At 37.0% G+C, this 26,205-nt stretch overlaps 1 protein-coding gene across 2 annotated transcripts; it reads right to left on the bottom strand.

The window, feature by feature from the left end:
- Positions 1-11,227: 11,227 nt before the first annotated feature.
- On the bottom strand, positions 11,228-25,869 carry LOC129249294 (probable aconitate hydratase, mitochondrial). Of its 2 annotated transcripts, XM_054889015.1 has the most exons (7): positions 25,771-25,869; positions 25,609-25,664; positions 20,244-20,975; positions 15,182-15,909; positions 12,116-12,287; positions 11,545-12,048; positions 11,228-11,491 (listed from the first exon to the last, which is right to left on the bottom strand). In XM_054889015.1, exons 2-7 carry the CDS (start codon positions 25,642-25,644, stop codon positions 11,297-11,299), a joined length of 2,367 nt encoding a protein of 788 aa, XP_054744990.1. In that variant the 5' UTR covers positions 25,645-25,664; positions 25,771-25,869; the 3' UTR covers positions 11,228-11,296. The 2 variants fall into 2 exon arrangements, with proteins under 2 accessions (XP_054744990.1, XP_054744992.1); XM_054889017.1 differs by lacking the exon at positions 25,771-25,869 and having other exon boundaries at positions 25,609-25,764.
- Positions 25,870-26,205: the final 336 nt, after the last annotated feature.

Here is a 26,205-nt window from a genome sequence, read left to right as displayed (position 1 = left end):
GATAGTTGAAATCAACATTACTGATGTTGTTAATGACTATCGTGGACTAATAAAAGTAGCAGCAGATACAAGAATATCAGACGACTGTTTCGAGAAAAAGAAGAAGAACGTTACAAGCTGACGAATCAAGAGATAAATACCTTCAATATCTTACTAGACAACGTTGATTCAGAATTGAGAAAGAGAAACCAAGCATATGAAAGGTTATACGAGAAATTTTTAGTGATTACTAATTTTGGAGGTTTGAATTTCAAAGAGCTTCGTGAAAGATCGGAATATTTGAGAAAAGCTTTTACTTCAGACCTTGAGATTTCATTCACTGTCGAAATCATTCATTTTCACGCGTACTGCTCTGAACCAAAAATAGAACGTAACTCGCCATCTGACCTTCTGAAACTTCTGCGGACGAACGAGTTATACACTGAATTTCCAAATGTGGAGATAGCATATCGAATATTTAACACAATAGCGTCAACAAACTGCAGCGCAGAACGTTCATTTTCATGTCTGAATAGAGTAAAAAATCATTTGCGTTCAACAATGTCTGAAAACCGCCTGAATAGTCTGGCTCTACTGTGCATTGAGTCTGATTTACTTGAACGCTTGAATTGTGACAATTTAATACACCAGTTTGCAGTACGAAAAGTCAGACGTGTTCGCATTTAAGGTGATGTGTAAAAATTTGGTTTCATAAAAGCAATCATTCCTTTTTTTGCTCATCTAATAAAGATTGATAATATGTTTAAGTAAGTATGCTTAATTTATAATTAAACAATAAAAATTTTGCTCAACAATAAAAATTTAAATATATCAAATATTATTCTATAATCTGTTAATTGATGCATAAAACTACCCAAAATTTGTTTTGTTACACCTGTTTATTGTGTAACGACTATTTTTTGTACTATAATACAAACACGCACACACAAATTTAAAAAATTTGGGCGGCATTCTTCATGGTGCACAGGGCGGCATTTTGTGTAAATCCGGCACTGAGTGTAACTCACAACTAAATGGAGCAAACAAAAAAGAGCAAACAATTTTGTTAGTGTGAAATGTCACCTGGACAACGAGCATAAACATTAAATTGGTCGATCGATACTTGATGAGATACCGATCACTACAGCTATCTACCGAGAAAATAATGGATTTCTCCAACCTAATATATTAGAGAAGTAAAAAGTTCTGGTCGTTTTTTTCAGTTTATTTCGATAATAAAGTTTGCATAGTAGAGTTGTTCGACGTAGTGGTACTGAGAAATGTATCGAATTTCTATTTTGCTTTGCACAAAACTGTAAACCCCTTTTTTGCTCGCTGAAAGCACTTTTCAGTAAGACGATTTACAGGAGCAGTGTCAGTGGCCTGTGTAACAAGCCAGAATTTGAGCTATGTAAAAATATCATCGGGAATTGAAAAATAAAGAGAGGCATTTTTTACGTAGTAAAGAAGAAGAAGTGCATTTGAAAGATGCTGGTTGACGGGAAAAGCGCCCAAAAGGTTCGGAAAGTATAAACTATAAAAGGTGTTCTTTACTCAATGCCCATTACGTGGAACATAAATAGCTGAGAAGAATTTTACCAGAAAAGTAATATTGCAATCAGTGGCCGCATCCTCGACATTAGTTAAAAGTAACCCCCAACTCTGGCGAACATCCTTGCCTATTTTTTATCCGTTTACCAATTGAGTTCTTTGTCGCTTTAAAATAATTTTAATGTTGTGAAATGGCAATGTAACTGCTTTGGTCAATCAGCTGCTTTGGTCATAACTGTATTATTTTGGACTACCACTGAACCATCTTGATATTCACAGATAAGAGATTCTTTGTCGATTTTAAAGCCATTGTTACTACTTAAAAATATTCACAAAATACATTCGGATATGTAAACTAGTACAGCCAGAATTCGGAGCCATGCCCGGAGTCATTAGATATCACCACAGCTTCTATGAAGAACATTGAAAATACTGTAAATTTATTAGTTGAAAATTTGCAGCATAAGATGGAAGCGGGAAATGTAAGGGGGTTAAGAATAAAATGAAGGAATTTTCTTTGAGCTCCTTCGTTTCTCGAAATATCCATCAGGCTCAAGTTGATTGACGCATATTCTTATTTTGAACGTACTAATGAGTTAAAAATAATTTTTCTAGTATAAGGGAAGAAATTTCTCAAGGACAGGGTAGAATTTTTAGGCAGTTAACATCGAATTTCCCCGAAGATATCAACATTTTTTCAAATAGTCAAGCTGTAATCAAAGCACTGACGACGCCATGGTGCAGATCCCAGCTGATCAACTCCTGTAAGGCGGAGATCAAATCTCCTGGGTGTGCAGGTAACATTTCTCTGATCTGAGTTCCAAGACATAGGAACATAGAGAGAAATGTAATTGCTGATGAGCATGCCAGAAAGGAGTCGACTGAATTGGTGTCAGAGGTCTCCTACCCGGTCATCGCCATCCTCCTTATTGTTGTTAAAGGGAAAGTACACAACTTATTTCTTTAAGCGCAGAACAGATGGAGCTCCATATTATATTTCGTGTGCTATTTTGAATACCCTTTAGCCCCAGTAAAATAGGCACAGAGTTCTGGGGACTCCTTGCCATTAAATTTCCAAACTCATAGCTGCGTTTACTGGTAATTGGACGATGGGGACATACGCAGAAAAGCTAGGTGTACACTAGGTTGAACACTTTCTCTGTAAATGTCTGTGTTTGGCAGCTGGACGATTAAGGTCACTGGGTGCTCCTTTATTCGACACCCTGGCGTAGTGCTCCAATCTAGATCCCATCAACCTTCTTCATTACATCGACAGTTCTGGCTGGATAAAGATATCTGCCTATCGGATGTCTCAAAACGGCGCTTCAGTGCTATTGGGGAGCGCCAGACTGGTTCTTCAACGATTTTATTTACCTACCTATAGAGCCAATAATGTTATTCATGCAATACAAGGAGATATGTATTATATTTCGTAGAATATTATGCCCTATCTGACATATTTCCCATAAACAATTTTCAACTATTATCAGTGGTGCTCTATAGAAACTTATTTCCATCAACCTCGCCAATATTATACAAATTTGAATACCAAAAACACAGATTCTTTATATTTCTTCAAATATCTTAGGAAATTCTTCTTCTAATCCGTTCACTATCAGGATATATCGCTGTGCAGCCATTGTCCTCGTATCACTCGAACACTATATAGACGTTACTCTGGAAAGCTACGGGGTCAAATTCGAAATACATTTAACGAAAATCGTATTGCGCATTGTGGAACAAGAGCAAGCGCAAGGAATTGAAATACCAAACTAACCCTTTACAATTTCGCATATCTTCAAAAAACACATATTTTGGGTAAATAACGAAGCAACCCAAAGCAAATGTTATTTTTATTTTGAACGAATTGTTGTTGTTAGTTTGCCTCTCAAGTCAAATCCTTGCAATGTTTATTCGCGTATATGTACACATGCGTTTATGTATGTACATCCTTGTTGTTGCAAGTGTTGACATTCATGTTCATGTCCGTATTCACACATTGCATAGATTAGAAAGACAGTGAGCAAAAAAGTTTTGCCATTGTGAGTTTTTAAAATATTCACAATTTGTATAAAAATATGCAGGATGGCTCAATCAACCTATCGGAAGATCTTATAATTTTTGCAAATGGCGTCGTATGTCAATCATATTTGCCACGTGCAAACTAGACAGCTGCAGCATACAGCGAGAGGGCAATAATCCGCAAATGCGTGCAATAATTGGGTATATTTTTTTAACTTATTATCGGTCGGTGGTGCTGGCGCAACGTGAATAAAGACGTCGATTTTCTAACCGTATCGCGTCAACTGGGCAAAAATTCCGGCGCTTACCTACTCGACTCGTACAAACTGGAACCACACGAGGCCTTGCAGGGCGTGACCAGACTGGTCGCTGGGACGAGAATATCGTGGCTGTACCAGTTGACGTCGCTGAGAACGAAGAAACATGAACCAGATGACTGGCAACGCATTTGGGCATAACCAGACGGACCCCATAGCCAATCTTAGTGAAAGGCTTACAAATGTTACGGTACAAAGTGCAAACAGTACATCAGTTAATGCCTGCCTCAGTCTCAACAACGAAGGGGCAATTCTGTGTCGAAAATCATCATGAACGACAAGGCGCATTTTCGCTTGAGCGGTTACGTCAATAAGGAAAACTTTCATTGCGCCGTGCTTCTCCTCCAATTTGTCGAATGCGTTTTGATGTTGTTTCACAAATGGAGGAACTTACTGTACTTTTTCACGCCACCTCCAAAAGCCAGATATTTTCATCGTTACGCTTTTTCATGGCGCAAACCTTCGATTGCCATTTTCTGCCGAGGAGTGACCGCTATTAGAAAAAGTATTTTCTATAATTCCGTATTTCATGCTCATGGCTTTCGAAAATATAAAAAAATTAAGAATTCGAATTCTGATGCAAATTTCATGAATTTTCTTTAAAGCTGAATAAAATTTACATCTTTAAAATAAGTTGTTTATTATGAACTATATTTTTAAACTGAGCTAACAAAAAAATTGGCATGAAGAACTTTGCGAATATTGTAAAAACTCTCATGTATAAAATTCCTTTGACTCACTGTATCTGTGCGCTTTTATATTTGCTCATGTGCAAAACGTTTTGTCCCAGGAAGAGAAGAATAAAAATATGTAGTTTTTGGACCTACACGCAAAGGCAGACAGCAAAGGACTTAACAAAATATTTTTGTCCATTTATATACTGACACAATTACATGTAAAACACATTCAGTTGTGTCTGTTCTTATGTGCATAAAGGCACATGCCTAATGTGTATTACAAAACAGTGAATAAATGGCAACAATTAACGTGAATTTCATGTGCATGAGACAACAAGCCTCATATACCCTAAAGAATAATATCCAGATTTCGAAATGTGATGAGAGATCTCGAAATGAATTCTAGTTCACACGAATTTTCCAGTGCTCCTCAAACTGTCAAAATTGTGAAAATCGGTGGTAAAACAAGAAAACTATGAAGTAGCGAAACACTCAATAATTTCGATTTTCCCTGGATGACCATGACTTCCATCGATACACGTGCTATTACTCACCCAATTTTGCTCTGATTTTGCTCAAACTTCTGGCACAAGATAGAAAATTTTCCAGTGCACGAGATAGTGAATTTTTCACTGCTTCTCAATCTGTTAAAGTTATGAAAATCGGAGCTAAAACAACAACACTATGACTGTGACAACACTCAAACTGTCAAAATTATGAAACTCGGTGGTAATGCAACAATACTATGAAGTAGCGAAAACACTTGTGCATTACTCACTCAATTTTCCCCTGATTTTGTTCAACTTTTTGGCACAGAACAGTAAATTTTCCAGTGCACGTGACAGTAAGTTTTCCAGTGCATCTCACAGTGTCAAAATTATGCAAATCGGTGGTAAACCAACAAAACTATGAAGTAGCGAAACACTCAATAAATTCGTTTTCCCTGGATCACCATGTCTATCATCGATTAAAATGCTATTACTCACTCAATTTTGCTCGGATTTTGAGCAAACCTTTAGCACAAGATACTCCAGTTTCTAGTGCACGAGATAGAGAATTTTCTAGTGCTCTAAAACTGTTAAAATTATGAAAAGCGGTGGTAAACCAGAAAAACTATGAAATTGTGAAACACCCAATAATCTCAATTTTCTTTGGATGACCATGACCTCCATGAATAAAATTTTGCCCTGATTTTGTTCAATTTTTTTAACAGATCAAGTTCAAATATCTTCTATCATACATATATAATTTTCAATTTCATTTTCAAACATTTTTTGGAGTTTACTCCTTAAGAAACGATATATAAGGCCCACGGTATGAAAAAATATGAGTAGTAAAATCGTGTGAATCACTGGCGTACGCTGACGGAAGTGACGCATTGCCCTTTTTCTATATTCTAGTGAGAAAAAGCACTGCCTACCTTGTGGCGCTACTTTGTTGGTGCAAACTTGTAAGAAATATATTTTCCTTCTGGTTGCTAATATAATTTCCAGTGAGAAATAGCACTACCTGCCATGTAGCGCTTGGTTGTTGGTGCAAACTTATAGGAAATATATTTCCTTGTGGGTGCTAATTTCTAGTGAGAAAAAGCACTGCATACCTTGCGGCGCTTGTTTGTTGATGCAAACATGTAGGAAATATATTTTCCTTGTGGGTGCCAATTTCTAGTGAGAAAAAGCACTGCATATCTTGTGGCGCTTGGTTGTTGGTGCAAACTTGTAGGAAATAAGTTTTCCTTGTGGGTGCTGATTTCTCGTGAGAAAAAGCACTGCATACCTTGTGGCGCTGGTTTGTTGGTGCAAACTTGTAGGAAATATATATTTCCTTGTGGTTGCTTATTTCTAGTCAGAAATCACGCTGCCCACATTTTGGTGCTTATTTCCGTTTCCTATCTAGTGCTTGTGCTTTCGTTGAGAACCTACATATACCAGTGATATCGTCTGAACCTTTGGAGGAGATTGTCTTCAAAAACCCTTACAATGGTTCATCTGCCAATTACACGCCAATGAACTACCGCTTAGACATTTGTTTGAATACATTAATGGCTCTACGTCTGAAAGCTTTAACGGTGAATAGAGAAAAAATTGAAGGATTGTGAGAAGCTTTCTTTCGTCAATTATAAACCAATTATATTCACACTACCAGATATATCCAGTGAAAAAGATTTAAGTACGGATCCAAAATACCTATTTGATATTTGTAGTGCTATTATAAGTGGACATTGCAACGACAGCTTAAAAAAGAAAAACCCCAAAAAAATTGTTCATTCGAGGTGGCTTACTATAGCGAATAGAATAAATAAATTTATATTTTTCCAGTAATATAGAAAAGGTCTTCATTTACTCCTTTTGCATAATAAATATATTTTTAAATATCAAAGTAATAATCGTTCTTAAGGAGTAAACTCCAGTCGCGTGTCGGAGCTGACACACACACCTCTTTTTTTATCGAGATTTTCACGATTTTGGGTATCTTTTTCTACCACAGTTAAGCATACAATGTCTTCTTATGGGTCATTGTGTCGAAACTGGCTTTCTCTGATCAGGTTCGTATGTTTTCTACATATAAAATTTTCAATCTCCTTTCATTTTAGTCTATTCCCAACTCTTTTGGACGAAATTTTTCTTATCGAGATTTTCAAGATTTTGGGTATCTTTTCCTACTAAATTTAACAATATAATACTTCTGATGGGGAATTGTATCGAAACTGGTACCTGCTCAGACCAAGCTCGTATGTTTCCTACATATGCAATGTTGGATATACCGTCAGGGCCCGACGCTTTATGTTCAGCACCTCTGCTACCGATACTGCAGGTGTATCGTATACATCCAAGTGCGTGCTCATGTCATTGTCTCCTGTTATAAGATTTGCATCTGGTCATTGCTGCATCACATGCTGCCATTAGTCGCTTCTCGCTTTCGTTGAAAGACCCTAGTTTCCACGCAAGCTGCTGGACTTTGTTGTGGCGAGGTTTACTCGCAGCTATATTGGTCTCCAGTACAAAGCAAGATGACCACTATGGGTGTGAATATCTTGCACCAGTTTCCACCTAAGTTTTGATGCAGTCGTACGATCTGCAAAGGGTAAATCAATAAGTGCCCATTTACACAGGGAAACATTTGGAAGGAAACATTTTCTTCGGGGGAGTAGGACGGCCGTGGAAGAGAGAAGGGAATTTGTCTCCTTTGTTCTTCTTATTCGTATTTCTTATCTGAAATCTTATCTTTCTTTGACAGTAGCTTCATTCGTTTTCTTCTTTTGGGGGAGAAAGTTCTGAGTTCTATGTTGGTTTTCAAACAAGCAGAAGATATCAACGATGACAAACATCCGAACGCTGCTTGGGAAATGCAGGATTATTTGCTAGTAAAGTAGGTTTAATTTAAAAAAGTTATAGAACATGGGAACAGAATTCTAATTTTTCCCCTCATTTCTAGATACTCAAGCTAATTTTATGTTAATTATTTATATATGAAGTATTTTTAATTTAATTTTTTTTATTTAAGTGCAAAAATGTATATATGTACATATATACATATATAAATAAAAAAATAGAAAGTTATTTATTATTTAACCAGTTTGCATTCCTCATTGAAATATTCAAGAAACTGTTGTCGAACGCTCTCTGCTTTACATGTAAGCGGGTTCTAGAATATATCCGAACCGGATCGTTCAGAAGTACCATATTCATGCTCGCGAATGCTTCTTCAGTAGCCCTTCCTCTTGCGTTGGTGTGTTTACTTCCCCATGTGGTAGACCAAGCGTTGAAGTCTTCAGTAATTATTATTGGTCGTTTTCCGCTCAGCTCTGTTTCTATAAGTTATAAGCATTCTTTCAAATTGTTCCATTAACCAGCGAGGTGGCGCGTAGCAGCTCTCTAGGTAGGTGTTTTGTACCTTAACCCAGGTGAAAACCTCATATTCTGCCGTCATCCTATATTGAGCACTTTTGTCTCCGGTTACCCAGATCGCAGCAAAGTTATTTTTATCTGCCGTCCAATCACACGTATTTTTATGTGCTACCTGCTCCGATAACAGCACCGCATCAATCCTTGTCTCCGTCACCAATTGGTCTAAGAGGCCCTGTGCCGTTTTGCAGTGGTTGATATTAAGCTGCAGTAGTTTCATGGTCTTCGCGTTCTCGCAGGCTCTTGGTAAAGCGGACACTTTGCACTTCCGGCTGCATGAGCGCCTTTGCATAATGCACATTTCTCTTTTTTGCTGCAGTTTACGGCTTTGTGACCTCCTTCACCGCACCTTCTAGACTGTTTAGTGTGGCAACGAGTCCATATCCCCAACATCTATATCAGTGCTTGGGCGACACTACTTCCGAGTCTCGACATCTTATCAAGCCAACTCTTAAATGTCCCAGAGCGAGGGTCCTCTTAGCATCTTCTGCCGAAAGCTGTATGTAAACGGCGTGCGTACCTCCATATGCTGAACTGGTACTCTTTATCGCACTTTGGTCTGGCCTTTTAATATGCGCTTGCCAATAATTCGTCTGTCGAACTTAGCTCCAATATTAGGTCTCTAATCTGCACTGTGACCATGTGGGTACGCAGATCGACCAAAGCCACGTTCGCGAGAGTTTTTTCAATTACTGACTAATAGTTGGAGGCATTGGTTTCACTTCGGCGCTTTAGCTCTATAAGGAGTCGTCCTTTCTTTCTTGAGCCCAGAGTTGGATTTGACTGCCTTCAATATGTCCGCGTAGGAAATACCGTGAGACTTTTTTGCGATTATAAAGGCATCTGCTCTTGGTTTTATTGCTCTTGCCTTTTTGTCCTTCTTCTGCCTACGAACTTTCGTCCACTCTTGCTCCTTTTGTGTTGACCTTACCAATCACTGTTGTTTCTCCGCTGAGGCTGCAGCTCTCCTTTTTTTTACCTGCGGAGTCTTCTCAGGGTCTTGCGAGTTTTCCTTGGGACTTGAGCCCTGAATCGTTTACCGCTTTGTGGTAGACTTTGTGTGGCTATGACACGGCTGTTGTTTGGACTTCCACCGTCTTGCTCATGGAAACAGAATGTCTTCTGGACTTGCCTAACTACCTCCGTATGCCAGCGCTTAATTATGCTGCACCGTTTGATAACGCCATGCACGTTGTGCCGCGATTCACAGAAACGGATGAGCTCATCTATTTCAGAACCCAACTTGCCGACGAGATCTCTGAACTTCTTATTTTGCGTTGGTAGTACCAGACAAGACCTGTGCCAAAAAGTATTGAGGTTGAATGAAGCGATTTATGGTTTAAAACAAGTAGGAAGGGAGTGGAACTCCAAGCTGAATGCAGCGCTAATTTAAATTGGGTTCACTCAGTGTCAGAACGAGCATGCTTGTACAGCAGGGAAAAAAAGGTAGTCTTTGTTTAATACTAATTTATATATGTAGATGATTTATTTATAACATGCGAGAAGAAGACAGTTTTGATACAAATCAAAGCAATGATTTCAACAAAGTGTGAATGCGGCGATAAGGCCCATTTGGAGATGTTCTTGAGTATGCAGATCCAGCGCGATAGCGATGTGGGCTGCATACCGATGAACCAGTCACTTTATATCACAGATATTTTACACTGTCACAGCATGCAGCAATGTAGGGTCGCAGCAACGCCATTAGACCCAGGGTATCGAGTAGCATGTGACAGTGAAAGATACGTGGTAGAAGATCCAACGGCATATCAATCAGCGATCGGTGAGTTAATGTGGCGAGCTTTGACTTCCAGACCAGATATTTATCATTCAGCTGTGAAGTTACCACGCAGGTACAAGAATCCACATAGTGAACATTTCGCAGGTGTGAAGCATGTAATGCGGTACCTAGCAGCTACAATAGATTTGAAGCTGAATTATCGTGCATGTGGGCAGGCGCGTGATATAAGTAATCGCAGATCATACACCGGATATGTGTTTTTTCTGGCCGCTGAACCAATTTCGTGGAAGTCCGAGAAACAGGGATCCGTGGCCTTGAGTAGCACGGAGGCTGATTACATGACATTGTCATCAGCTGTGAAGGAAGCGATGCATTTGAGACGCTTAATGATTGAAATTGACTGTGGTAAAGCCAATACACCAATTGTTCTGATTGTCACCATTCTCAGCGCTCAAAGCCTAGCTAAAAATCCAGTATACCATACTAGATCAAAGCACATCGACATCAGACAACACTTCGTCCGAGAGGTTGTTTTGTTCAGCATGGCGATATAAAATTAAAATACATTTCAACTGAGAACATGATAGCTGATGTACTAACTAAAAATTGGTCGAAAACAAGGCACTCTGGCTTTGTAAAATTATTGAATTTAACAACTGTCGAATTTTAATGTAAACAGATTCACATTGAGGAAGGGTGTTGAAAATAAATCAGATTCCAATGCGACTCTGCAGTAAAGAGAGAATACAAATTGTTTGTGAACATACACACTAACACACTAATATGCATACAAATCCCTATTGTCTTGACTTAAATAAAGCGATTTGAACTAAATTCAACACGTGACTAAATTTTAAACTGATTTCACCTGCATTAAAGAGTATACATATAATATTTAAGCATGTTCACGCATTTAGACAAATTAATAAAATTACGGCAATAAGCTAATTACTTACAACGAATATATAACCTGATTTACTAGAAGAATATCGAGGTTTGCAAAAAAGGCCCTAGCAATACAAAACACTTATGTAATACACTTATGCAGCATTATATATTTTAAAGATCTTCCAGATTATATACAAACGTAGGCATTATTCACGTTCAATTTGCTTTTGCTAGTTCTTTCATGCGGTTAAGTGCGCTACCCGCCTTAAACCAACCAATTTGCAAATCATTTAACGAATGATTGAGCTTAATTTTTTCGACCTTATTGCCGGTTTTGATTTCGCAGTCGATGGGCTTTCCAGGCGTCAAACTATCTAGTCCAAGTATGGAAATTTTACTTTCAGGTTGGATCTATAACAATATAAATTAATTCATTAAAATTCAAACTGCTTATAAACATATACCTTGTCATAATCTGCTGGATTCGCAAATGTTAAAGGCAACAATCCTTGCTTTTTTAAATTCGTTTCGTGTATGCGAGCAAAAGACTTTACTATAATTGCTCTACCGCCCAGATGACGTGGTTCTAATGCTGCATGTTCACGAGATGATCCTTCTCCGTAGTTTTCGTCACCGACAGCAACCCATTTAATACCATTGGCTTTGTAGTATCGTGCAACATCGGGAACACCTCCCCATTCGCCAGTTTCTTGATTTTTTATCTTATTCATCTCGCTATTTTCTGAGTTGACAGCTCCAATAAACATGTTATTTGAAATGTTATCTAAATGCCCTCTGTATTTAAGCCAAGGTCCAGCAGCAGATATGTGGTCCGTTGTGCATTTTCCTTTTACTTTAATAAGAACGGTCATATCTACCAAGTCTTTACCATTCCATTTATCAAAGGGCTCTAAAATTTGAAGGCGTTGACTCTTAGGATCCACTTCCACTTTCACAGCATCCCCACTCTGGAATATTATTTTATTTTAAAACGATTTTTATTTTTTTATTTTTTGGATAATGTGGAAAATATACCTTTGGTGGTGCGTCAAATGTATCCATTCCAGGGTCAAATCCTTTCGAAGGCAATTCATCACCAAAGGGGGCTGCCAATTTAAATTTCTTTCCATCAGAACCGGTAAGTTCATCGGTTAATGGATTAAAGTCTAATCGACCAGCAATAGATAAAGCGGTGACTAATTCAGGGCTAAAAATATACAATTGTGAATCAATATGCTCAGTGGGAAGTACTTTTAGTAGAATGTACAAACAGCAAAAAATTAAAAGAAAATAAAAAATTAGACAATTCAATTCATAAATTTTGTTGGATTTGGGGTGTATTTGAAATGAGAAACCTTTATCTTATTTTGATTCATATATTATATTATATTAACAGAGCAAAATACCATCTGAAATCTATTGTTTGTGCGCCGATAGCGGTTTGTAGAAAAGTTTAAGAGCCTACGGGCTCTATCACACAAGTCATGTTGACCAAGCCATATAGCCACAAAAAATATCTTATAATTATAGAATTTTGTAATGAAAAGTAAATTTCATTAATTTCAGCAGCACTAAATTTTATGATATAGCATCGCATACCAGCAATGTTGACCACTTGTTTCTCATCACCAATAAAAAGAAAATATTGATCGAGCAAAAACTTACATAAAAAGTTTTCAATTACGAGGTTTATTTGTTCTTTTTCCAGTGAGTTGGAAAATTGACAAAAGAAGGAATTAACTCATTAAAATGTTCGCTCTTGAAAATTTTTATGCGATGATTTATTAAGATTTTCGACGTAGATTATCGAGGCATTAAAGCACCTCTCTTAGCCACTGTGAAATGCTGGTACGAGTTCCAACGTGGCCGTCGATCCTTGCAGTACGAATTTCGTGAAGCCCGTCCAAAAACGGTTGTTGTATAGAAACAATCGATGTTGTGCGTCAATTGATAAAGCCAGATCGTCATGCGACATATCACGTTATAATGGCATCTTTGGCCGCTAGTGGGATCAGCATAAATTTAATAATGCATCAACATTTTGTCGCCCCGAAGATTTGTTCTCCTTAGATAATTCATAATTTAAGAATTGCCCAAAAATGGACTTGTTGTTGTTGTTGTAGCAGCATAAACATTCTCCATACTTATATACGGGGAATGCTGCTGGAGTGACAGTCCTTGACCGGATATATGTCCGGGTCGTTTCGGTAACGTAGAACCGACTGTCGTGGAAACGCGTGGACTCGTGTCGATTAGTGTAAAAAATGTTGAAGAAATTCAGCCGCGGTGGTTCAAAAAGCACGTTTCTGAATCGTGGATCTATCCATATGAGCCACAAACAAAACAGCAATGGAGAGTATGAGTGTTCCACGACGAGCATAATCCAACAAAAGTTGTTCACGTTAGAAGCACCTCAAAGCCTGTCTTTACAGAAAATCTGTCATGGCACAACAGTACCTCTAGTGAAACTTAAAACAATCAATTCTAAATGATACACACATTCTTCACCAGGACAATTCGAGCACTGACGTATCGGCCCACACAAGAAAGCTTTTGAGCACTCAGAACATCGACGTATTGGGTTATCCGCCCTACAGTCATGCAAAAAAAGAAGAAGGCCTAAAATTCCGGATAACATGGAAAACCGCTGCTCTCGTTATCACACTGAAAAAAGGTGAGCATGGGCTAAGGCAAATTCAGAAGGGTATTGGGCAAACGTAGTGATCACGATTGAATAATTAATTGTTACTTTTGGGTCGCATACGTAGATCCTGGTTAACTACTGATAATCGACACCTTCAAGGAACTGTTAAGCATTCAGTTAAGGTTGATGTTTGAGGCTGCTTCTCCGAAAAGGAACGTAGTTTTGGCGAATAAAATTTACCAAAAATCAGCCAACCTTGAATTTTACAAGAAGACAACCATCCCAAGCATCAAAGCAGAAGTTGTATAAGAGTGGAAATAGGAAAATGGGATTGAAATATTGGGTTGGTCTTCACAGTCGACTGATGCCACCCGTATTCAAAATGGTTGGACATTAGTTAAGCGGAAACTCAAAGGAAAACTAATGAGGACGGTCAAACAATTTTAGTTATCAAGACAAATTCGGCTAATTTAGAGCTGATTACTTTCACAACTTGGGCAGAAATTAGAAAAAAGTATGACTCGAAGCACTTTTCCTCCTATCTCTTTCCACCGGGCTGGAGGCCAACTTGGCTAGGGGCCCCTTCCTTCAAATAGTCCAGTCGCAAACGGAGTATACAGAATACCTGCCGACCTTATGTATTATTTCTCCTTACAAGAGACTGTGTGCGAGTGGACCATCCTTTACTCTGCACTCGTGGGTCCAAAAATGGAATTTAAAAAAATACATTAAAAATACAGTCCTGTTCTCCAATTCAGCTTCCGCCAATGCTCAATCTCTGCGATGTGGCGCTACTAAAGCTTTGGTAAGACCTCGCCTGAGCAGCCGAAAGCGTTAGGTCCGACTATTTCTGCTCGTAGTCTTAACATACAGATTGCGAGTTCTGCCGGGACAGCAAAAACCGGGGAAACACGTTTTGATAAACACATGCGCCCAAGATAATGAAGCGGTCAGCTTGTCGCATTCTGCATAGATTCGCGACTGTAGTAGAGGATTCTTTATCAGAGATGTATAAGGCCTCGCGTACTTGGGCAAAGTCCGTCGATCTCGATGGGACTAGCACCTCTCGTGTATCCTAGGCAAACACCGAGGGACTAGCTTCTAAACGGCAGAGGTCCTCTGACGAGTAACCTGCGGCTAAGAGACATAAGCCATCTGAGCATATTCAAGGGCCCCTATGGTTAAAGGGGGAGGCAAGATGTTAGTTATCGTGGATAGCGCGAAGGAGGACTGTGGTTTTCCTAAAAATCGGTGCAGGAATAACGAATTTATAGTTTTAAATGTCTTCGTGGAAAGATATGTTATGCTGCACTAACAGTATTAACTGTACATTCAGATGGTATTAGGATACCAATAAAGAATTGGTATTATTGAAGGTCATTTGAAATAAAAAAATATTGTACCTTAACGTAAGCACATAAGGATCGGTAAAGTTGCTTCTTAAAACTTGTACTCACCTGGTAACAAATGAGTGCGTTGCAGGGTTGGCATCATTTCGTCCAGTGAAGTTTCGGTTGTACGAGGTAACAATTGTATTTTTATCCCCTTTTTTTATATCTTTGCGATCCCATTGCCCAATGCAGGGCCCACAAGCATTCGCTAAAACAGTGCCACCAAATTTTCCAAAAACTTCACCTATACCGTCCCTCTCAATGGTTGCACGAATCTGTTCAGATCCAGGCGTAACGTTAAACGGTATTTTTGACTTGAGACCATGGCTCATCGCATCTTTTGCTATGTTGGCACAGCGACCCATATCCTCATACGAAGAATTGGTGCAAGACCCAATAAGACCTACTTTGATATCCAATGGATAACCATTTTGTTTCGCATTTGCACCCAATTTACTTATTGGGTGAGCCAGATCAGGCGTAAAAGGCCCATTAACATGAGGTTCCAACTTGTCTAAGTTAATTTCGATTAATTCGTCATATTCACAATTTCCATCTGGCGTGAAAAGTTGTTTTTTATATTTATTTGCTTCGTCTGCAATGCTGCCTCGGCTAGTAGACTTCAGGTATGTGGCCATGCGATCGTTGAATGGAAATACTGACGTGGTGGCACCGATTTCAGCTCCCATGTTACAAATCGTTGCCATACCAGTACAAGAAATAGAATTAACACCGTTTCCGTGATACTCGATTATAGCACCAGTGCCACCTTTTACAGTAAGAATGTCAGCTACCTATAGAAATGTACAGGTAACATTTAAAAAATAGATAACAATGCAAATTCCTATAATGTTACATTTATATACTTATATAAGGTGGATAAATCGGAAACGGAACTTTTGAAAAATAAAAATTCAGAGCATCGCAGACAACGGCCCCATACCAAATAGGAAGAGTTTTCAATTTCTTTTAAAAGCACTATGTCACTGACCGCAACGCTCCAATTTAGAATAAGATAAAATTTATATATAAACTTCGCGAACTGATTAATTTTTTTCATATCAATATCAGCATTCGTCCAAAGTTTCGTACGTATTTTGTTTATTAAACAAAGAAGTTGCATTAAATTTTGTTTTCGGATAAAGGTTTATTTATTTATTTAAGATATGCGGGCGTATATTTAAGACTTTTGTGATACATCTATTGTATGGGATGGAATGGAAGCTCCAAAATTTCAAAATTTAAATCCAAGACAATAAAATGCAAACTTAAAACTAATTGTCAGATATATTAAGGCAATAAGACTAAATATAGGAATTAGCCAGTACAAGGGGCTACCACTATTAGAAAAAAAACTTGTTCTATCAATTGGTGTCACATGCCCGGGACTTCGGACCTGCGCACTTCCGAATGTTAGCCACGCACTAACCCATTCGGCTACGAAATAATTAATAATAGTAATAATTAATATGAATGTCTCTCAAAGATGGGTCGTGCGATGTGTCCTTAGAGAGCACATTAAAAAAATACAAATAAGGTTTTCGCCCCACTCTTTATTTGGTAAAATCCAAAAGAACAATCTCATACATTATTTTAAAGTACTTATATTTATAGTGCCTTATTGCTGATGCCTAATTATTTTCTACTACGGTGTCGCCAACGTTCTCACATATCAGAATACTTATTGCCAAAGTGTTATCGCAATACTTGCTAAGTGTCGTCGCACTCATATTGAGTTACTTCGACAACGCATTGCGATGATACTTTGATGAGTAGGGTAAATTTATGCTGACCAATTAACTTCGACTTTGTCGATTGAATGGTCAGGTGATATGTTTACGGCGGAATGGTTGAGTGACGTAACTTGCGTAGCATTGCACAATTGAGGAGCGGAGGCTTGTAGTCAATCTTCGAAAAAACAAATTGTACAAGTTTATCGCTGCCACTTGGACGGTCCAAAAATTGTGTTATAAATCCTTTATGCCCACAAGATCCAGAGAATAACGTGGTGGCAAAAAGAGAACAACTTCCACTACTGATAATTTAATTGTGGCTCTTGCCAAGAGAGATTCTTTTAAGCTATCAAAGGTCATTGCAAATGAAATCATCGACGTATTATCAGAGAGAACCGTTCGGCGTCGATTGTACAACATGAACCTACCACGCAGAATAACTCGTAAAGCGGATTCCGCCGAGAATAGCACGACTCCTAGTAAAAGTACCAGAAGCTTATGATGCTTCCATGCCCAGGCGATAATGCGTAAGCATATATCTTCATACTACTGATGAAAAACATATCACCACACTGCATTCGACACAAAGCAAGTGACATCCCTCGTATTACCGTATAAGAACTACAAGCGGTGTGTAAGAAAATTCAGTTCGATAAAGCTTCAGGTCCGTAGACCGAATAGGGCTCTGAAAGTCGAGATTTCGAAACGTCCACACATATTTTTAGCGGTGTTTTAAACCTGCCTTAACGAAGCCACTTTACCAAAGAGGTAATGGGTATGAATATGCCACTGCCTATTGCAGAGAATCCGTGTTTTCATGTGTACGGAAACTTTTTGTGCTTCGTTGAAGTGAAGTTTTTTGTTTTTGTTTTGTAAAATTTAATATTTTGTATAGAAATTGTAGAAAAATTACTGACTAAACATTTCCCATAAAATTTTAAAATGTTTTAGTTTTTTTACAATGGATTTCTGAATATGTTACTTTCATTTCTTTGTGTATTGGCTGCGCTGCAGACGGACGATGAGCAACTACATATGAACGGGCACCGTAGCGAAGCAATTCGTAACATCGAAACAGCTAGAGTTACATGGAAGGCCAAATTCGACGATAGACATAGGAAACCAGTGCCATATGAGGAAGGGTCTTCGGACCTCATAAAAACTCCACCACCAAGTACAGGCAAATCGCGAAAACTCCACCCAAAGTACAAGGGTCCATACATTGTCAAGAAAGTCCTACGATTCAACCGATATGTCATCGAAGATATGGAAGGTATGCAACGCTCGCAAAGAAAGTACAGTACAATTGCAATAGCAGACAAGATGAAGCCATGGTGTGCCTTATTCCCTGAAATTAATGATGTTGGTGATCACGATGATGACGGTCATGAAGCTGGTTAATTCGGGACGAGTTTCTGTCAGGAGAGACCGAGCTGTTATCGCAAATTCTACAATATTGGGCATCCCTGTATATTCATTTTATTTCATTTGTTTACCATTCTTTGTTCATGCTATTTTCACAGTTACACAGTACAGCTGGTTATCCTGAATCTGTCCGTGGTGACAAATTCGTAACAATTGGTGTCAGAAGTGCGATTATTGAATTAAGTCCCATAGAACAGGATCGTGAAAATGGCAAATCTAAATTGATTTAGGAATCGGCATCCTAATGAAGAGTTACAAGAACGGCTGCACGAAACTAGGAAGACAGAGGGCGTCGATGTAGAAAAAATGTATTCTAGCTAGAAGCTAAGGAGTCATCGACCAAAATGGAAGAGAGGGCGGAGCGTACAGGACCTTCACTAGGTATAGACATGAGAGTGATTATGGCTACATTATTGCAAATTTCATCACAAATATCATCGCGGTCGTCGCAAAATTCTAAAATAACATCGGAAATATCTTCAGAAAGGTCATTACAAATGTTACAAATGTAAGCCGAGTTGTCGTCACAGATAATGCAATTCCAAAAGCCGATTGTGGGAACTATGAGAGTATGGTGGCAGCAATAAAGCGACGTTACGGGAGTGACCCCAGGCAGCAAATGTTCCAGATTGATTTGACGAATCGCTGCCAGAGGACATTGCAGGAATACCGCAAAATACCCTGTGGCTAAGGCATATTGGGTGCAGTGGAATAGATCCTAAATAGAATTACATCGGTGTTAGAGGAATTCCACCATTGGCTAAGAGGGGGCCATCTGAGCATCACTAAAATGCTTGAGAAGATTAAGCAGCGGTTTTACTGGGTCGATTCCAGAGAATCAGTTGCCGAATGGATTCGAAATTGTGCGAAGCGCATGCCAGCAAAGGGAGATGTCGTCGTTGGAAAGCGCCAATGAAATTGGGACAAACACATCCAAATGTTCCTGTTGGCCTATCGCTTAGCTGAACATAAAATTTCTAGCCAATCACCCGCAATGACCAAGCGATTTAAAGCTTCCGGGTGATTTAGTGCTCGGCAGAGGTGCCGCTCCTGCAATGGACGACGGTAGTTATTGGGAAACACTGCAGGGTGGCATGGACGAATTACACAATCATGTGAGGCAACATACCCAGCTAAATAAAGGATGATTTGAACGTGCTGTGAACTCCGAAGGAATCAGCGAAGGTAATTACATATTATATAATTTATAATCCGCAAGGAAAGGGGCTTCCCCAAAACTGCAAGCGTCCTGAAAAGGTCCATACAAGGTAATTAAAAAGATGAATGATGTGGTGTATCGTATACAGCAATTCTAAACTCGGCAAGGGAGAGTCAAAGTAGTTCATCTAGAGAGATTGGCTCCATTTGGTTCGAAGGATTTGGTGTCTAATCGGGACGATCAGACCGAGAAACTATGCAAACGTACTGGCATGAATAGCGAGCGAATAAGATACTAAAACAAAAACATGAATTCGCCGTGACACATGCTGGCGAGACAGAACTCGCTAGAAGTTACGAGTTGCCAAATCTAGAAATTACGATTGCTATTTAGCACGTTATTATGATATAAGCAGGGATGCACGCGTTTTAATCGTAAGTTAAACTTGTGAAAGAGTAAAGGAAAAGTAAAGCATTAAGGAAAGTTTTGTTGCCATTAATTTGTGACTTTTAACCTTAAAACCTAACAAATTCGTAACAATATGCCATATTATTTGTGTTGTTTAATTTTTCTTCACAAATCTTTTAGCTTGCAAATTGCACGCAGAATAATGAAGTGCCGACAAATATAAACGCAACAAATCAATTGTTGATTTATAGTATTCACAAGTCGCTACTTATAGATAAGGGCTTATGAATGGAAAATTTAAAATAAGGGATAATAAATTGAAAATCGCATATACAAAAATAGCAAAATAAAACAAAGCAAATAAAAAAATCGTTTTCACGTGCAATCTTATGATCATATGTACCTTTAATATAACGTCCTTCGGTGAAGTCCATCCGCTGATTTTTCCTGTTAGATTAACACCGATCACTTTCGGACACTTTAATTCCCAAGGAATGTCAGCCATAACATCAACAGCATCTGCTCCACCAACACCAATGCAAAGCCCACCAAGACCACCTCCATTTGGGGTGTGCGAGTCAGTGCCAATCATTAGCAGTCCAGGAAAAGCATAGTTTTCCAAAATGATTTGATGAATGATTCCACTACCGGGCTTCCAAAAACCGAGACCGTATTTAGCGCATGCTGAAGCTAAAAATTTGTATACCTCCTTGTTGAGATCTTTTGCTCGAGCTAAATCCTCCTTTCCTCCAATTTGAGCTTCAATCAAATGATCGCAATGCACCGTTGATGGTACTGCAACCCTTTTCAACCCTGAAGAAATAAATTGTAAAAGCGCCATTTGAGCAGTAGCGTCTTGCATAGCTACGCGATCTGGTCGAAGTCGTAAATATGAGGTTCCACGCTCAATGGGCTGGTTGCTCGGGTCATCCAAATGTGAATATAATATTTTCTCAGACAACGTCAGTGGTCTATTCAGACGTTGCGATACAATCTTTAAAGTTCCAGTAAGCTTCTCATATGGCAGGAAAACATCAGTATCGAATTTTGACATTGCAACTTTTGAAGCTGTGCAAGTTGATGCGTGGAAATGTCGGGAATGAGTATTGGGAGCATAGCGGGCTATATTACGCACCTAAACAAAATAAACAAAAGCAAAGACATTTAGGAACTCACCAATTCGGTATGAAATGTGTAAGAGTATACCAATTCAATTAATCTCGATGAAAAATTATTTATATACTAATAATTAAAATCTTTGAAATAAAATAATATTTTATTATTCTTGTAAAAATATTATTCGTATAGTTCTGATTTGAGATGACATTGAATCTAGATTAGGTTACAGTGGTTGCCACTCTCCATGAGGGTGCGAGGGGTCCATTGTGATACTACTTGTTTGGGTTCAAGTCCCTCCTTCTAATTGTAATGTGCAATAGTGGCATTTGGCCTGGATTTTATGAACTCATTAGTTATTATAAATCAAACATGTTAAATTCCAATTAGAATTAGCAATTGATGCAATTGGTTTATATTCTCTAATTCATCAAACAATTAGAATGAGTTCAACTAATTCCCATTAGATAATTGAAATTTTTATTCCAATGGTAAAACTAATTGCAATTAGTTGCCATTAGCAAAAAAATTGGTTTCCCTTTACAATTAGAAATCTAATTGACTTCTGCTAATGCAATTAGATGTTTAATTAGCTCGAATTAGAATTAATTATTTTGATAAAAATAATTTTTTTGCAAAGAATTATTAAAGTGAAAAAGTGCGAAACAGGTTTTTTCATTCAGCTCAATTAAAGTTTGAGATGTCCTTTTGATTTGGAAAGTGTTATAAAAAAAAATACACTTTTTGAAATATTGAATTTCGAAAAAATTTCAATTTTTTTTCTTTTTTGCTAAATAAAAAATTTTCAACTAAACAAAATAATTGATTCTAATTCGAGCTAATTGAATATCTAATTGCATTAGCAGAAGTCAATTAGATTTCTAATTGTAAAGGTAAACCAATTTTTTTTGCTAATGGCAACTAATTGCAATTAGTTTTACCATTGGAATAAAAATTTCAATTATCTAATGGGAATTAGTTGAACTAATTCTAATTGTTTGATGAATTAGAGAATTTCTCAAAAGAAGGTTAATTAGCAATCATTAGCATTATCTAATCATTATTTAACATCTTTGTTATAAATAAACAAAAAAAAATTTAAATAAATACTCGTATTGTCCATCTTGGAATTTTCTTATTATCAGAAGTAATTATTTGCTATGTTCTAACAATCCAAACAAAAAATACCTGAGCTCTGATTTAAACTTAAGGAAAATGTACAACTTGTATGTTGAAAAGTTCGAAGAAACCCATACAACAGTTCTCAGCGAGCGAATATACAGGAATATTTTTAAGGATAATTGTAATTTAAGTTTTCATCACCCACATAAAGATACTTGTCGAAAATGCGATTACTTAAACATGAAAATTAAAATTACCCTCAGCCTAATGAAAAAAATAGCCTTTTAGAAGAACATAGCCTACATTTGAAAAATGCAGAACTGGCTAGAAAAGCTTTAAAAGAAGATCACAACTTATCGTTAACGAACCCAGATAAATATTTTGCATTTTCCTTTGATCTGCAAAAGGCCCTTCCATATCCCAAATTAATGCTGAAAACAGTGAACACCGTCAACGAAATCCCGACTCAGCTGTTCCGATCAAACTAATGAAACCCCATGTAAATGAAAAGTTCCTTCCTTCCGTATCGTAGTACCGTAGATTTTATTTCACGATTGTTAAAAAATCCCGTAATACCAACTCAGCTGATTGCTCTCTCACCACACAGTGTTGCCAAGCAGTACATTTCGAAATTATTTACAAAATAAACTTAGAAAAATGATAATTTTTGTTAAAATAGCTTAAAAATACTGTTGAATAACGTTTATTATAGATAAATGAACTATTTGCATTGGTTGGTTTTTGGCTTTGGAAAAATTGTAACTGATAACGTGGAAGTGTGAAAAAGTGCGTAAGCAAAAATATCAATGGCAACATTGTGTAGATAAAACCAAACACATACACACACAAACCGATGATTTGTATGAATATGTAATTAAAAGAACGCAGTTGTTTTCGGAGGTGAGTTTTTGTGCACGGTAAGGGATTGCGTACGGTGTTCACTGTTTTCAGCATAACAGTTTCTGTGGCATATTACAGGGTGGGCCATGTAAAATTTTCTTTTTGAATCGGCTATAAAAAAAAACTAATCAATATTTTTTCAAACTTTTTTTCTTATTTTGAAGATTGAACATTGTCATTTATGAATGAAAATTAATATCGTTCAAATGACTGCCATGACTGGCTTTACAGTAGGCCATTCGATCAACCCAATTTTTAAGCACATTTTCAATTGTTTGGCCCACCCTGTATAAGCAAAACATGTATTATCTTAATGAAGGCTTTCATAATTTTCATGACAATAAAATTCATATGTATGCATGGGATGAAACTACAGCATCTAGAGGTGCAGAAGAAGTAGCATCTTGCTGTCTAAAGCATATTCAGGCTATAACAACTCAAGATCATGTCATAGCATACAGTGACATGTGTACCGGACAAAATCGGAATACTAAGCTCGCACTGAAATGGTTAAAAATTGTTCAAGCAGACAATAATAACATAAATGTTATTGACCACAAATTTTTACTGTCAGGTCATTCATTTCTTCCAAACGATAGAGCTTCATTTTGTATGAAATGAAAAGAGAAGACATTGTCTCAACCAAACCTCTTAAGGAGGCAATATCAAAAAGAAAAAAAATACGGACGGATAAATTGTTAACTGGCTTAAAATATGTTGGATGAGGTTCAATAGGAATAAACCTCACAAAATATTTTATAAAATTAGTATGGAAGAAAATGCTCCATTTAAAACAATTTTTTAATTGGAAAAAGAGGAATACCAAAAAATTTCAGTACAATTGATATGTTACAACTTTATGAAAGTTCAAGGAGCATAACTAGAAAAAAATATAATGATATTATAAGTTTGTTACCTTACATACCATCAATTCACCATAAATACTACAATACGCTAACTGTAAAAGAAAACTAAATTTAAAATAGCTTCTTTTTTTATTTAAAGATCTTAATGAAGTGATTTTCATTTTTATATTTTTATTGTTACTGAATAAACTTCTAATAAACTTGGTTATTCTTGTATTGAAATGTCTTCGTTTTGGTTTTTACTTTTTACATAAAAATCAATTTCGGATAAGCTTAAGGGGGGGCTAGGGTTTTTAGGGTAAAAAAAATCGATTTTGGTTTATTTGAGAAAATGAATGTACATAATCTCAAGAATGTTGTGTCCAAATTTTAAGTCAATCGGTGCAAAACTCACAAAGTTAGAGCATTATAACCGTTGGCCGCTTCGACTCGGCTACCTGCTATAGAAAACTTTAAATCGATTTTCTGGAAAACTAAAAATCGCACTTCTACTTCAAATGTTAAAAAAAATTGAAAAAAAAATGTTTTTTAATAAAAGCTCGACAGGGTTACCTCGGTCAATTGATTACCTAATGAAAACTCTTTGATTTTTTGATTTCAGATGATCCAATGCTGAGAAAAACTGTCCACAGCAAAATGTCTGTTTTTCGAGACGTCTGCGTAGACCTGCTGTCAACGGCTCAATTTTGTATATTTTCTTGTGACAATTTGAAAATTGAAATATGAGTTTACAGTATACTAATTGGATAAATAAATTTACATGAATCATCTTTATAAAAAAAATTCATAATAAGTGCATATTTTTAGTGGAATTAACACTAGCAGTGTACTTGCAGAGGGGCGCAGACAAGTCTGCGAAATATGCAGTAGCATATATGCTGAAAGCTCAGAACAGCGGCTTCAAAACAGAAGCGTATTCTGAGCAGCGATGTTGAGGATGCACGGCTCAGCCTTATATATGTATGTATAAGGCTGGCATATTTGGAGTTTGCAACTTAAAAATGCAATTTAATTGTTAATTTATGGTTTATGTCAATAAAAAGTGTTAGCGACGTGTGTGTATGTTACACAGTTTTAATAATTATTAAACTAAATGTGAAAAGTGCACTTATTGTATCAAAATTTGGTGAAGGTAAAAGACAAATTTTATTAACAACTAACTTAAAAACTATTAGTAACCGAATAGTGTTGGTGCTATATTAGTTTTAGCAAAATAAGCAACAAATCAGTATCTCCTGTGAGTTTCATAGGAAAATTCGTAATATTTCTCACAAAACAAGTGACGGGCAATCAGAAGGAGTCCTAGCCAATTAATTATTAATTCCAAACTTATAATAAAACTAAAAATAAAGAAATTCACTTCCTGATGTATGCTGCAGAAACTTTTCATGAATCAAAATAGATTAGATTCCTCAAGAAAAAGCCATCGATTTTGTCCGGTATAAAAAATATAGTCTTAAAAAATTAACCACAGCAATATAAAAATTCGTATTTAAGTTGAGTTTAATACGAAACCAAAGTCATGGCTTAGATTTTTTTATTAAATCGAAAAGTGCAAGAACCTTTTTCCTTTTAAAAGGTTATTTCATGGTTATATTATATAACCATATCCTTTGAGGTTATGACAAAGATTGCACCTTAAAAAGACTGAAAATAAGTGCAAATTAAAGCAAACAGATTTATGGGATTCAGCAGTTTTAACTGTTACGAAGCAAAGATTACAAAATATAATTAAAAACAATTAAGACCAAAAATGTCACTTACCGGGCTGTTAACATATCTTAGAAATTGTGTCATCATGAATGTCCTTATAATAACAGCTTTTGAAATAGAGAAACGAAAAAGTATGACAGTAATTTTCTTGAAGTTCGAATAAAACAATAATTTATGTAAATTGCCACAGCTATATCGCAACTCAAATGTTACCTCACAACCACAAAACAAAATAACCCAACAGAACTTAGCAATGCAATTGTTATGGATACAAATTTAATACGATACTATTTTCCTATTTCCTATTACTCGATACCGATATCATTCGTTCGATAATTTTAAAGTGTTTTTTTATCGAAACATTTAAGGTACGTTCACGTATGCAGTAATTAACAATAAATCCACAAAATTATTCTACCCGATCACATATGGCAGATTACCTTCAAAATTGGCAGTCAGCTGCCAATACTGTTTTGAAAGGTTTTTCGTCTAGGTATACTTCTGATTGACCGTTTGCTTGTTTTGTGAGAAATATTACGAATTTTCCAATGGAACTCACAGGAGATGTTTATTTAGTGCTTATTTTGCTAAAAGTAGCACAAACACTATTCAGTTAATAGAAGATTTTAAGTTATTTGTTTCTAAAAT

This window comes from Anastrepha obliqua, chromosome 5, assembly GCF_027943255.1.
Source record: "Anastrepha obliqua isolate idAnaObli1 chromosome 5, idAnaObli1_1.0, whole genome shotgun sequence".
In the NCBI taxonomy this organism is placed as follows: Eukaryota; Metazoa; Arthropoda; class Insecta; order Diptera; family Tephritidae; genus Anastrepha; species Anastrepha obliqua.
The sequence above is the reverse complement of the archived record's forward strand: the minus strand, read 5'-3'. Positions and strand labels throughout refer to the sequence as shown.

Excerpts from the sequence above, each read along its gene's own strand:
- LOC129249294 (XM_054889015.1), bottom strand. The coding sequence starts at position 25,644 with ATGATGACACAATTTCTAAGATATGTTAACAGCCCG. Across the intron at positions 12,288-15,181 it reads ACGCACTCATTTGTTACCAG|CCCTGAATTAGTCACCGCTT; the intron begins GTGAGTACAAGT and ends GTATATTTTTAG. Across the intron at positions 12,049-12,115 it reads CATTTGACGCACCACCAAAG|AGTGGGGATGCTGTGAAAGT; the intron begins GTATATTTTCCA and ends ATAATATTCCAG.